Below are 13686 nucleotides of genomic sequence, written 5' to 3'. Positions count from 1 at the left end.
TGGCCACCTCTGCAGGAGACACACGTGCTCTCTCTGTTTGACATGGCAGCCCCCTCTCTGTACTTTACTTACTGCTCCCCAGCAGTAGCAGGGTTTGAGTGAGATACTTCGTTAGGGAACACTCAGTTGGACCAAAGAAATGCTGCTTAGGTCACTGAAATTTTGACTGACTAAGGAACATGCCGTGGCAGTGCTCAGGTATCCCTAGAGAAGGGAGACTGTCAAAGTCTTTATCTTGTGCAGCATTTGTGCAAAAGTAAAATCAAAGTTTCCACATGAAAGATCCTACTGTCACAAGATGAGGCTGGTAGGCAGCCAAAAGCTGAATGCCACATAGGTTTGCAGACCAAAAGCAACACTTTGCACCCTGAGGTTAACTGCAAACCGGCTCCCAAATTCACCCTGTACCTCTTGATTTGATATGCAGAGTAGACCTTTGTTCAGTGTCTGGTCAAGTTGTATTGGTTTCTGGGGTGTGATAGAAATTTTGACCTCAGTGATACGAAGTGTGCAGAGTATTTCAACAGGGGCAGAGTGAAGTAAAAGAAGGAAAACAGTAGAAGAGGAAAAAGGAAGGGGGTGTTGCATTTCCACATATACCTGTGATCTTTTGGTGTGGTTCGAGTATTGGTGTGTGACATTCTTGCTTTGTTTTGCAAGGTTACAGGGCAGGAGAAAAAAGTCAGTTTCATAAAATTTCTGGTGTTGCTTTATTCCTCCCTCACTTCCTTGCTAAGATGAAAGAAATTTTAACTTTGCAAGCTGGTATACAATACTGTATGACTTGTCTTTGGGTTAATTTAAATGGAAAAATCTACTGAAATTTTCATGGGGAAGAATAAAGATGTAAAGAGAAAAGGCACTAGAGATGTTTTGGAATGTGTGGAGAAAGACTTGTATTTTTCTGACATCCAGGCTGTATCCCATTGCACATTCTAGATGTTTGTTACTCATGCAAGACAGTCCTGTGCTGTCAAGGACAGGTCATCCTTGTGTCCTGCTTTTATAAAATTTTTATCCGTAATTGTCTAACAAAGGGTCACCTTTTTAGATCATGAGGCAAGTTCTGGGATCAATGGTTAAAGATATGAGCATGACTGAGGTGGCAGTGGTGAGATACTACTCTTCTCACAGAATAGCTCATTTTGATGATCTCAGGTAACCCCTTTTAAAGCTGTTTTTTGTAGCAGGACTAAGTTTCTGCATTGGTGTTATCTAAGGAAAGGTGGAGCAAGTAAGATGAACTGATTAAAGGTTCACTTTGTAATTTTTATAGCATTAGCCTTAATCACACTGTGATCTCTGAGCTGTGTGGTCTCACCAGTCTTTGTCCATGATTCTTGTATTTTACTGTCTATTGAATATATTGAAGGGAGGGATGGGGTCATTGCACTTTCTCTGATTTGTGGTAGACTAATCAAAATCAGAAGTTGAGGTCATGTGGATCACTAACCCTCTCTCGTTACTTTGTTTGTACTTACAGCATTTATACATACTCTAAAGAGTTGAATGCTTTCTAATTTTCCTTTGCCTACAGAGTAAAGTGGCCATAAAAACAAGTGAGGCAATTTTAGATTCTTGCCTATTTTAAATCTTAGACGACTGGAATACAGGCTGGGAAAGTTATAGAATTACAGCAGCAGAGAGTACTAAGAGCGTGTCCTAACTAAAGCACATGCTGCTGGATGTTCTTAGTGTAAATTGACAAGTATTTCATAAGCTTGGAAAGAAAATGCTTATTTGACTTCTCCACCTTCCCCAAAAGGAAATTTCTACTAAGGCATGACATCTCCTATAAACTGCCATGAGTAATATATTCTGAACCGCTTTCAGATAAACAAGAGACCTTGCTATTCCTATCTGTAATAATTCACAGATAGAGAAGCTGATAAAGTAGCAAGATCTTGAAGACTGTTATACAAACAAAACCTCTTGACTTTGTTCTTTAGAACTTATTAAACTGTGGTGCATGTTGTGTGCCATGGTGTGTGTATTCTACCAAAGCATCCAGAATGTATTTTTTAATAATGCTAGTTTTTTATTAAATTGCGAAGTTGGTGAAATTATCTTGCTAGAGAAGAATACTAAAACAGGAACTTACTGACTTTTTTTAACCTTCTGCTGTAAGGAAATGTGCCTTTCTCCATTTGATTTGAAAAAGGAAATAGTCTGGTGGTGTGGCTATGGAACTTTCTCTTTCTGCCTCTGATTGCAAAAGTAGTAGTAAAAAATGAAAATAAAAAGTACAGTATTGAACAGCAGAATATTATAGTGGTGTTGAGACAACAGAATGAAAGTAATTATTTTGTTTCTCTTGTTTCAGGTGTCAGAAACTACTTGAAAGAAGCTTTAGTGAATATCATTGCTGTGCATGCAGAGGTGAGGAGAAACTTCAGATCATTTCATGCTTATATGATTTCAGTGTACTTTTGCTGGTAAATCCCAGATTTTTTTTTTATTGAAGTGTCTTCTTTATAGATTAGGTTTAGCCAACCTGTTATAAAACTGATAACTTTTCATATGGGCAGAAGGAGATGAGTAGTTCCTGTTTATCCTCTCTAACGCTCCATTACACCTTTTCATCTCCATTATCTGATAAAGAGGAAAGCCAAATGCTGAAGTTAAATTCTCCCTTTCCATGCAGATAATATATAGATATATAGCTAGTTATGATGCTCTCTTTCTCTGATTATCTTTATTTTCCAAAACATCTGTAAATTAACTTCTGTTTCACCTTGAAGGAAATGTTCAACACATGCCACTCAGAGTGAAAAGCCAATATATGTCAGTCTTCTACATACAATGGAAATAGGAAGGCTAAACACAGGAAGTTTTATAGACTTTGTAAGCACAAATACTGCTTGAAATACCTAAGTAGGTAATGGCTATCTAGGCTAGGGAATGCATGTTAAAACATTGCTTCTAACATAATAAGCTCGGAGGGGCTGCAATTATTTAGCCTTTTGGGATTGTATGCAGGAATTTTCTATGGTTCTTTAAGTTAGAGCCTATGTTTTACATAATCACTCCTAATCATCAAGAGTGTTAACAGATTACTGTTGCTCCTGGTAGAAGCATTGGTAGTAATATTACTCTTACCTTCCAAAATACCACAAGTATGGCTGCATTAACTCTTCCCTGTAATTAAAATATAATGAGATTCATTTGAGGCTTTTACTTTCCTTATTCCTTCTTAAATTACAAGGATTCGTATAAATTAAAATATTTTCAGGAACTTCAAATTTGTCTTGCAGTATTTTTGATATTATTTTAGTGTTACTTTATAGCAGAAGCATTTTCACAGAAGCATTGTGGTTTTACCAAGTGCTTCCAAATGAGGGAATAAGAAACACTAAAAACATACACCAACATAATAAAAATTTCTAATATTGCTTTTCAGATTAAAATGGAAATTAGAGGCTTTGCTTTAAAAAATTTAAAGTAATTTCTGACTTACTAAGCTAGGGTTGTAAACATGCCTACTTGTTAAAATGCTGCAGCAGAAAGGTGCATTGCTGTGCTCTCCTCATTGAGACCGATACTGTTGCTGGCCTAAATAGCATCATAAATTTCTAGATGTGAAATATACAGAAATATGAGAAGGTGTGTCAAGATGAAACTCCCATTTCCACTGGTGAAATTCTGTTAAGCTGGGTCAGGTTTAAGTTTAGTTAGCAAGGCAGCAAGTTTCTGTATTTTGAAACAGCAAAAATTAACCATCAGATGAGCAGCAAGGATAGACTGAAATGGAAAAAAAATTGTTTCTCTACCTTTGAATTCAAATTTAGCTGAAATCAAAATAAGGGCTTCTTACTACAAATTTGTGATGATTCACCCTTGCTGACAATTATTTTTCTTGGATTCTGTAAAGTAACTCAAGAATGTTAATTACAGGCAGAAATATTCTTTTCTCAGTAGAAGATATTTGGGCATGTTCCTGGTATGGTTGTGTTGAATTGATCAGCAATGTTTGGTGCTGAGTAAGATGACCCCTTTCCAGCACTGGTAACAGCTGGTAGCTGACATTTATGGGGTCAATGTACTTGGCCTGTGGTGCAGACCTGTCTTTTGGAATGGTCAGCCTTATGGGATGCCTGCTACACAATTCTTTATTGAAATCACTGAAAACTCTGTAGGAATCTTTCTTTCTTTGTTTTTTTTTTTTCTCGTTGATTTTTACACATATGTAGTAATATCTTCTATCAGTTAGTAAATTTCCTTGTCAGACATGGGATCTGAACTTTGCATAAAAGCAAAGGTATTCCAGCAAAACAATCCAGTACTTAATTCTTTAGAATATTTCAAAGCAGAAACTGGGGAAATGTTTCAAAACTTTATACATCTCATTTTCATTCTTGTACCACTCCAGTCACATACTTAAGCTTACATACACCACTCCAGCTTCATGTGTCATCTTCTCTCCCAGCCCTGTGCAGTTCAATGCGGCTTTATCATCACCTTTAAGCTTTGACACAAGTTTGGTGTGTCTAACCTATAATCTCACTTCCTCCTGTATTCCAACCTCTTGGCCTGCATTTTCCTGAATTCATTATAGAAAAATCCACAACAAATTTTTTTAAATCCACAACAATTTCTCACTTCTGTAAAGCTCCCTTTAAGGAAGATTAGTCTCTTCATACTTTGCTTCAAGCATAGATTTAATAACTTTGTGTTGCAGTTACTATTCTGAATAGGCCACTTTTAAAAGTTCTACAAATAATTGTTAAAAAAGATTGTCTTGATGCATGGGAAAACAAGTAAGGTTTAATTTTTTTTGCCAGGGACCTAATAAATGGCAGCAGTCGCAGAGTCTAAATGAAATTCTGTTGACACCCTCATATTTGCACAGGCTGTCAAATATTTATCTCTGCCATAGAGTATAATGACAGTAGCCATTCAACAGTGGTCAGATATAAAGGAGTCTAGAAGAAATAGCAAAATATATGGGTAGAAAGTGGCTGAATGTGTAACTGTCAGACACACACCTCTGAATCAAAGGTGTTTATCTACAAGACAGTGGTCTGTCTACAGCCGCCTGACTACCTGCATCCATCAGCCAAAAGCACATATTTTGAAGTTTAGCTGCCTTTTGGTATAGCAAGAAGGTTATCACAAATCACATAACCAAATTTGCTGTTAACAGAGAGGATTGGTCGAAGTGCAGGGCAAGCATGAAAAGACATCCTTCATATTCTAGTTTCTTTTGAATTTTTGGTAAGTTGATAAAAAAGAAGGAGACCTTTCAATCAAAAAGGTTCGTGTTTTTTATTGAAATGTTAGTATTGAAAATATTTTTGTTAATGCAGGTGTTGTGTTCATGGTTCTTTTCATTAAACTTAGGTGTTTACCATTTCCAAAGACTTAGTTCCTCGGGTAATGTCAAGGGTTGTAGAAGCAGTCTCTGAAGAGCTGAGTCGACTGATGCAGTGTGTTTCATCCTTCAGCAAAAATGGAGCTTTACAGGTACCTGAGTACTTCATACTGTCAAATATCTGAGTCTAGAAAACTGAGAATAACAGACAGAGGTATAATCTGGGTATTTGTTTGATTTATTGTAGCAGTGAAAGCAAGGAGATAAAAGGATTATTTTACAACCTATTTCAGATTTATGGATGAATACCCTTTGGCATACTGGTTCTTGGGGTTATTATATTTTAGGGTTATTTTTGTATTAGACAGCATTAAAAGGCTGCCTGTATTCTATGAGATAAAAAGCATCATAATGGTATCTTTTTGAAATGTTGTCAAATACTCACTTTGGCCTGACATAAAAAAATCACTTTAAAAGAAAAAACAATGTAGTGATATTTTGAGATTTAAAAATCCCTAAAACAGGATGCAGTAGGATCTTGTAAGACTTTGCAGGATTAGCCACTTGTTTGTTTTACTCTTTCTAAAATGCCATGCTGTTGTAACATGGGCAGAATAGCTTTGCTGTCTTGTTAGGCTTTATTTACAGCTGGATTGGTAGTTGTACTTGTATTGGGTAAGCTTTAAAAGACTCTAAGAAAAACACCTTTTTATAAAAAATCCCTTTGAGTCAGATTGCTATGGCTGTAACAGAAAAAGAGCAAACTCTCTATTTTCATTGTACATAACAGCATTCTTGCATTATGATGGGAAAATAATATCCAGTGGTAAGCCTTTTTTTCCAATTGCTGCTAGTATTGGCATTGGACAGAGAATTAGTATATGAAGATCGCAGCCAAGTGATTGACTCCATATTTAAACCAAATCCATGAAGAGCAACAAAGCTATGCCTATATCCCTTTTGTCTGGTTAAACAACCCACTGTAGGGACTTGCTGCCTAAGCCTGTAATTGAAAGGCTTTTCTCTACTTAGTGTACGTTTGTCACTCACGGTTATTTTCTGTTCCTCTGAACATGGAAAATCCTGTCTGACAGCGGCAGCGTGAGAGTCATCCAAGCCTTGTTAGGCTGAACAAAAAATTCTCATTCAAGTTTTACTCTGTATTCCCACATCCCATGACCCACAGTTTTGCAGGGCTCACCCTTCCACCAGGTTTACTTAGGCTGTGGTACTTGAGAATGGGGTACAGGTACCTCCTAAAATGCCAAAAAGACCTCAGAACTTGAAAAAGTCCACAACTCCTGCGCGTGGAGCACTATACCAAAAGAGGTAAAATATTGTGTGTTGAGAAAAGCATAAAGTATATGTAAGTATAAAATTTGGAGTGTCTGTGTTATATTTTGTGCCAGAAAGTTCTGGTTCTAAAAAAAGCATAAATTTTACCTGGCTTCCTACCTAGAGGATGGATGAGGGAGATACCTAAAAGCCAAAGGCTTCCACTTCCATTAGAAGTGGAATTAGTTGTCTGTGTTGCATTTTTAAAAGTTTTGTTTTGGAAGATTAATGTTGTATGTAAATGTAGATCAGTTACTGTAATGTCTAACTGGATTAAATTTCATATTTATGCTAAGAAGAACAGAATGTTAATTTTTATGAAGTTCACTTTGTATTTTTAAATCAAATTATTTCATGGTCTCTTGCAGAATGTTTCTATTTCATATAAAAGTTGTGATGATAATGATTGCTTTTCAAAGACCAATGGATGATCTATGAAGAGTTCAAGAGTTCACAGAGTTAATCTGCGAGTTCAGTCTCCTCCACAGTTTGCCTAAGTGAAAATTAATACCTGGGCACACAGTATAGTGCAGGAATAAAATCCCCAAGCTCTTGTGCCCGCCAGGTGACACAAAAGAAAAAAGTACAATCATTCTACTTCCTCACCTGATGGAAAAAAATAAATTCACCAGAAGAACCAAGCACAAAATGTGTATTGACAGATTTTTGTACTTTTGTGTTTCCTTTCTCCCTGGCTAAGCAGTGCTGTGAGAAGTTAAGCTCACTGTATTTAATTTTTTAAAAAAAGAAAAAAAAAGTTGCATCTATCATTTTATCACAGTACAGAAAAGGTCAAACAGAATTAAAGATTTGTTACTGAGAGACAAACCAGTGTTTTTTGACTACTACACAGTGATGTAAACAGATTGACTTGAATCAGAAGTATGAAATTGTTCCTTTGAGTAGTCTCCTGGAAGAGTAGCATGGCAACAAAGAATACAGGAAATAAACTGTTAAAAGCTGAGGCTGCTTACAAAGGCAGTGTGCAATAGTATTTGCCTCTCAAGAAGGTGAAGCTTTGGGATACTTGTATATACTTGGTGAAAGGACATTGTGTCATTGTTTCCATATTTGTATTTCTGTCTTCAGGCAAAGCTTGAAATCTGTGCTTTGAGGGATACCGTGGCCATATACCTAACACCTGAAAGCAAGTAAGTTGTGCTGTAATGTCACTTTTTGCAGTGTAATGGAATCCTTGGTAAGCATGCAAAAACACATAATGTAAATTTAGAATGAAGGAATTTTGCTTCAAATAGAATGTTTGATCTACTGTGTAAATATACAAAAAACAGATTTTATCAGTTGATAGCAAGATTTTATCAGTTGAAAGAAAATAGTACTTTTTGTTGTTTTTTACTTGGGACTTCTAGACACAAACTAATATTTGCCACCAAAAACAAATTGTAAAACTTTTTAACAGCAGTATAGCTGGTAAGGATAGCTATGCTAAAGACAGACACAAGCAGATTTTAATGAGTTTTATCCAGTTTTTCACAGCAATCTCATAAAACATAAAACAAATAACCTGCCAGATTCATCAGAGAGTCTACAGATCCAGTTACTGGCAGGGTCCCCTTATAGGGATATGGAGAGTTAGGGCTCTCTGTAGGCTTATATAATACCCTTCTCCTTCTCCACTCACCTAATCAGGGAAAGGGAATTCTGCTTCACACTGTCTCCTAGAATCAACACCTTCAAAAGGCTTTCAGCAATTTATCATTTCACACTGAGGCAAGACCAAAGATAAATAGTGTGGGGGACACTCACACATTAATATAAAGGGAGAAGGAAAAGCATTAGCACCATCAGTGGTTGATGGAGCCAAGGCATGTAAAAACAGGCTATGATAGCTCTCAGCAGTTTTGAGTAAAGCTGATTGATTTAAATTTCTAGGTGATTATGGTGAGGATTGGATAGGGGCAGATTCATTCATATCTTAATTACCTTCACTTCTTTAAGATTGGCACTACATGTCCCTGCAGGTAGTAATTTGGTCATTTTACCTAATCAACAGTTTTGTAGGAGACATTGCAGTCTTAATGTGTCTTCATAGAGTCACACATAGTGTCCACTGGTGTCACTGCATTCCAATTCAGAGTACTCACTTCCCTATTCTGATAGTGAAAAGGCCTCTAAAAGAAAAACTACTATAAGAAAACTACTTGGCACTGGCTCAGGTTGGATAAAATGGAAATTATATTGTCGATAATAGGGCAAAGCACAGTGAACCCTGAAAGCCAGAGCTTCGTAGAGGCTTTTTATCCCTGAACTTGTCACTAGCAGTAGTTGTCACAAGTCACCATATTAATCTTTTGCTTACAAGATTCTACCTATCTCTGCAGGTCCTGCATTGTTCCCTCATTTCTGTTCCACTCCTATTGCCCAGAGTGGGGAGGGAACCCTATTTTTGGAGTTACTCAACACTTGACTGGATAATGGCCCAAAGAAATCTCCTCTACCCTTGAAATCGGCCCTGCTTTGAGATCAGGGTTGGCCCTAAAGTCCCTTCCAATCTAAATTATTCTATGACTCTGTTACCTCAATGCAAACCCACTGTAATACTCTTCATAGGCACCCTTCTGTAAGGCAGAATGCAGTGGTCTGTCTACTAAGCACAGAGAGACAAAATCAATGTTTTATCTGTTCTTCATACACTGATGGTCGCTTAGTTTTAGGCAGAAGTCAGGCTGGCCACTACCTGTTAATTTTTGAACAGTCCAGGATGTGACAGTCTTCAGTGAGCTGCTGATGTAACATTTCCTGTTGATGTATGATGTACATCACATTAGCAATGTCAAGACACATGCTTGACCCCATGACTATTTTATGTTCAATTTGCACATGAATGTCACGTCTCAGTTGACAATATTTTGTCAATTTATTGAAAAAAATGGATAAAATATAGCATCTCTCTGTAGGATTTATAGAGAGAAACTGCTAAGTAAATGCTGAGTCTTGTACTAGCAGAATATGAGTAGTTTTGTTTTCCTTGCAGATCAAGCTTTAAGCAAGCTTTGGAAGCCTTGCCTCAGCTCTCAAGTGGAACCGACAGAAAGTAAGTACAATGCACCCTCTTGTTTCCTTTATGGTCTTTGGAGCCATTGCTTTTTACTCTTGTAAGAAAACTTTATTATGAAAGGCTTAACTTTTGCCATATTTGACCCTTCTGAATTACAGAGCAGAAGCCTTTTTGGACAGAGTCAAGAATAAGCTCAGTCCTTGCCTTGTTCATGGCCCATTAAATTACCCAGAGGAGCCAATGGCTTTGTGACATACCCTGCTTGTCCATCCTAGTCTTACCAGTTCAGTGTAGCTTTGTATTTTTCTTGTTGTATCAATCTATTTCAGCCTTCCTTGTGAATTTTAGGGTTTCTCTGAGTTCCATTTTATTGTTTTACTGAAGTTAGTAGCAATTAAAAAAATGGCCAAGAACAAAGTTCAGGCTTTTGCAAGCTGATGTACAGGGGACTCATAAAACTGGCATGTTTCCTTTCATAAACAAATGAGGGTCTGTGGCTCTTTCTTAACATCAGAAGGAGGAATTTTGGGTTCTTCCTTTTCTACCACGATGACCTTTGACAACAGGTTGCTTTGCTGTGTCCAGCCTGGTATTTGGTAGTCTATTTTACAACCTCAGCGTAATAAAGAGTAAACTAGGACAGATTTGTAGTGAGTAGTGTTAGTATAGATGGTTTAAACTAGAGATGGGTTTCATTGTACTTTCCTGCATCAAATTAGTTTGCATTTAGCAGTGAGAATTTAGAATATTTTGTAGACACATGAAGAGACACTGCAGCTCATGGTCTGTGGTCTGTGCCTTCTTCCAGATATCCTCTGTCTATGTAGTCGAACCTGCTCTTCTCTAGCCACAAGTCTCAAGATACCTCCTCATCTTACTTAGCTCTAAGGCTTTATTAAAGTTAAAAATCAGTTTTGAGTAAGGAGAGATCTTTTAACTCAAATTTTCCAAAACACCTGTAGAAATTTTTTTTTCATTTAGTCACAAGCATCTGAGCTTCATGAGACAAATGAAAATCAAGAATTTCATCATTATTACATCTGCTTCAGTGTTTTGAGCCCCAGACAGTACGGAACTTGTTCTGTTTCCCAGGTCACTACATGGCAATTGTAATTTTTCCAGGAAGCTCACTGTTACCTACATGTATTTGTGTAAAATAACACATTTGTGCTCTGAGAGCTGTTTGTGTGTGTTCATTCACAATCACTACTAGGATGCTAAATGATTCATGTGGACTTGATCATTTTCCAGAGGACCCACTGAGGAAGCAGATACTGATTTTTTTGGTTTAAGTTGCTATTCTTGGGCTAGTTTGTTTTTTTTAACACACAGTGTAATTTTTTTTTTCTGTTACTGGCTGTTCAATAATGCAGCATGCCAAAAAGTTCAGGTGATACATGTCTGCCCTATATGGCTTGCTTTTGAAATAGGGCAGAAAGTTCAGGGATCACATTATTCCCTAGATTAAGGAGAAAATAAAACACCCAGCCAAGACTGTAAAACAACTTAATGCATCTCCAGTGTTACAGTGAATATTTTCTACAACAGGCCCATCAACACCATTGCTCCTACATCTGTAGTTTGTGGATTATAATAAATATTATCCACTGTACCAGGTTCTTTCTTGACAGCTGGGTAGATGCACATTAACTGTTGTTATGCCCCCAAATGAACTCATACACAGTTTATGTGTTATGGACAAAACAACATGATTGTAGTGAATTAATGTTTCTCCTAGAACAGTCATAATACCTCTGATCTTTCAATTGTAATACTTAAGAGAAGTCTACAAATACCTTCCAAAGACAAGGCCGAGAACCAAAATTTGCAATTCAGCTACACAAGAAAAGTAGACAGTGCACCTGAAGTCACAGACAAAATAATCAAAACTTGCAGTAATTGTTCCCTTTTCAGAATCTTCTAAAGTTGTAACTATTTTCCCTTTACAGGTTACTGGAAGAGCTGTTAAATAAATTCAAAAGCAGCATGCACTTGCAGCTGACCTGTTTCCAAGCTTCTTCATCAGCCATGATGAAAACATAGACAACAACACAATGCAGACAAATGTGCTTAAACGTTGTACATTTTTTCTGGACTACTTCAATTCCTTTGGACACCCTAAAAAACTAAAAAGAATTCCACTGGAAAATAAATTGAGATACAACTTTCTCAGTGATGTTATGGGATAGGAAGGGGTATCCTGCTGAGTGAGACTTGTGTTCCTACATACTTTGATAAAGTGGTTTTCTGTCTACTGTATTTCACTCTGTGGAGGGAATTAAGTCAATTTTGTTTACATACACTTGTTCATGAAAAAATATTCATAATTGTTCTGCAGTCTCAGTTTCACTTGTTAAAAATACATTGAAATGTATTTTTAGCAAATGTTAGCTCAGATTTGAGTATTACTCATGTTGTTCAGCGTATTAATCTTAACTTCTAGGTGTAGAGTGATACTGAAGTGACTGGAAGACACAAATTCTATAAACCATCGAAATGTATTAAGCATCTCCCCTAGAGCTGACTAATAAATGTCTAGATACCATATTAAGTACACTGCTTCTTTTACATTTAAAAATGGTAACAACTTCTTTTCTCATCTACAGTTTTCTGTGTTTGTATGTCTGATTTCTTGGGAGGGGTTTATTTTCTTACTCATTTTTAATTAAACGTGTTGCTGCCTCTCGTGTTTCTCCCTTCTATTTGAGTATTGATAGTAACCTTAACATCTGAAATCTGCTTTCATTGGCAATTAACAGAAAAGCACTCAGAGTTTATAAGATTAGTAGAAAAAATGTCCAGGTAAAATATTCTTTGGTGTTAAGGCGTTGAAGAGTTAATAGCTTCTCACATAGTAAGGAGGAGCACAATATGTCATTTGTTTTGTTTTTCCTTCTTACTCTTCTTGTCTTTCCTTGCTTTTACAGGCTTACTGCCACTGTCTTCCTCTTGTTAGTCAGTCCTCTTTTCCTCTTTTCACCACTAGTTATTGGATTTATGTGGGGGGAAATACGGATTCAGGAGAGAAGAACAGTTCTGTGGCCATTGTTTTGGAGGTAACAAATGGGTTTAATTTTATAACTGATATCATGGCTTGGAATTAAATAATGCAGTAATAATATATTCTTTCTGTAATTACAGTAATTTTGAGTAAATCATTTCAGGAATACTGCATAGTTTTCAAACAATTTTTTAGTGTCACCTCATTTATTCTACCAGTTCAATTATGTGCTTTAAAAATGCAGCATACAATTCCTATAATACGTAATTTTGGAGAAAGTTTGATGCACATGTAGTTACTTGTTAAAAAGTTTTGTGTAAGTAGTAGCAGCATGTTGAATGGAAGTGTGAGACTTCAAATATATCATTATCATTAAGTACCTGGAGCAATGTTGTTTTGTTAAATGTTGTCCATTCTACGGTGGTCATAGTCTCAACTGCTGATATTAACTGAAATAGTCAACCAGTTCTGTAAAACATTTCACTTCAAAATAATAAATATTAAGAAATATGGTCAAAAGATCTTCTTGAATTCCTCACTTACCAAGAAATATTATTTCTTTGAATTTTGCCAGTCTACAATTTCTATATTCATATCGGGCATGTTCTAAGTATTGAAAACCTATTCTGTTGTCTGTACTGTAATACATTCAGACATCTCTTTATTGTAAGATCATTCTCTTACTCATCTTTTACTACAGCAGCTTGTTGCTTGTCTTAAAAACCTGAAGTCAGACTTTCGTGTAGGTGCTTCTCTGAAGTAACTTACGCTGCAGAGCATCTCATTGGCAGCAACAAGAGTAATGTGAAATCGATCAAAACATTCCTTGAATCCCATCTGATATGAATAAATGTTCACAGTCAAGTCAGAGCACTGAATCTGAATAAATCGACTTTGTGGATTATGGAAGTCAGTGAGCATCATGCTGCAACAGGAGGTATTGGAATTCCTTTGCGTGGAAGGGATGTTGGGACTGCTGAGGCTTCATAGCCAATGTACAGCAGGCTGCAGTTCCTCTGA

General features: G+C 36.6%; 1 protein-coding gene across 2 annotated transcripts in view; it reads left to right on the top strand.

Moving 5' to 3' along the window:
* The window catches only part of EXOC2 (exocyst complex component 2), a 127752-nt gene extending 114710 nt beyond the window's left edge, over positions 1 to 13042 (top strand). For both annotated transcript variants that reach the window (XM_053987347.1, XM_053987338.1), the window contains exons 24-28: positions 2324 to 2379; positions 5341 to 5463; positions 7736 to 7797; positions 9642 to 9701; positions 11615 to 13042. In XM_053987347.1, coding sequence (XP_053843322.1) covers positions 2324 to 2379; positions 5341 to 5463; positions 7736 to 7797; positions 9642 to 9701; positions 11615 to 11708 — 395 coding nt within the window. In that variant the 3' untranslated portion in view covers positions 11709 to 13042. The remainder of the gene's footprint in view (positions 1 to 2323; positions 2380 to 5340; positions 5464 to 7735; positions 7798 to 9641; positions 9702 to 11614) is intronic.
* Positions 13043 to 13686: the final 644 nt, after the last annotated feature.

This window comes from Vidua macroura, chromosome 1 (genome assembly GCF_024509145.1).
Source record: "Vidua macroura isolate BioBank_ID:100142 chromosome 1, ASM2450914v1, whole genome shotgun sequence".
NCBI lineage: Eukaryota > Metazoa > Chordata > Aves > Passeriformes > Viduidae > Vidua > Vidua macroura.
This window is presented reverse-complemented; position numbering and strand designations above follow the sequence as displayed.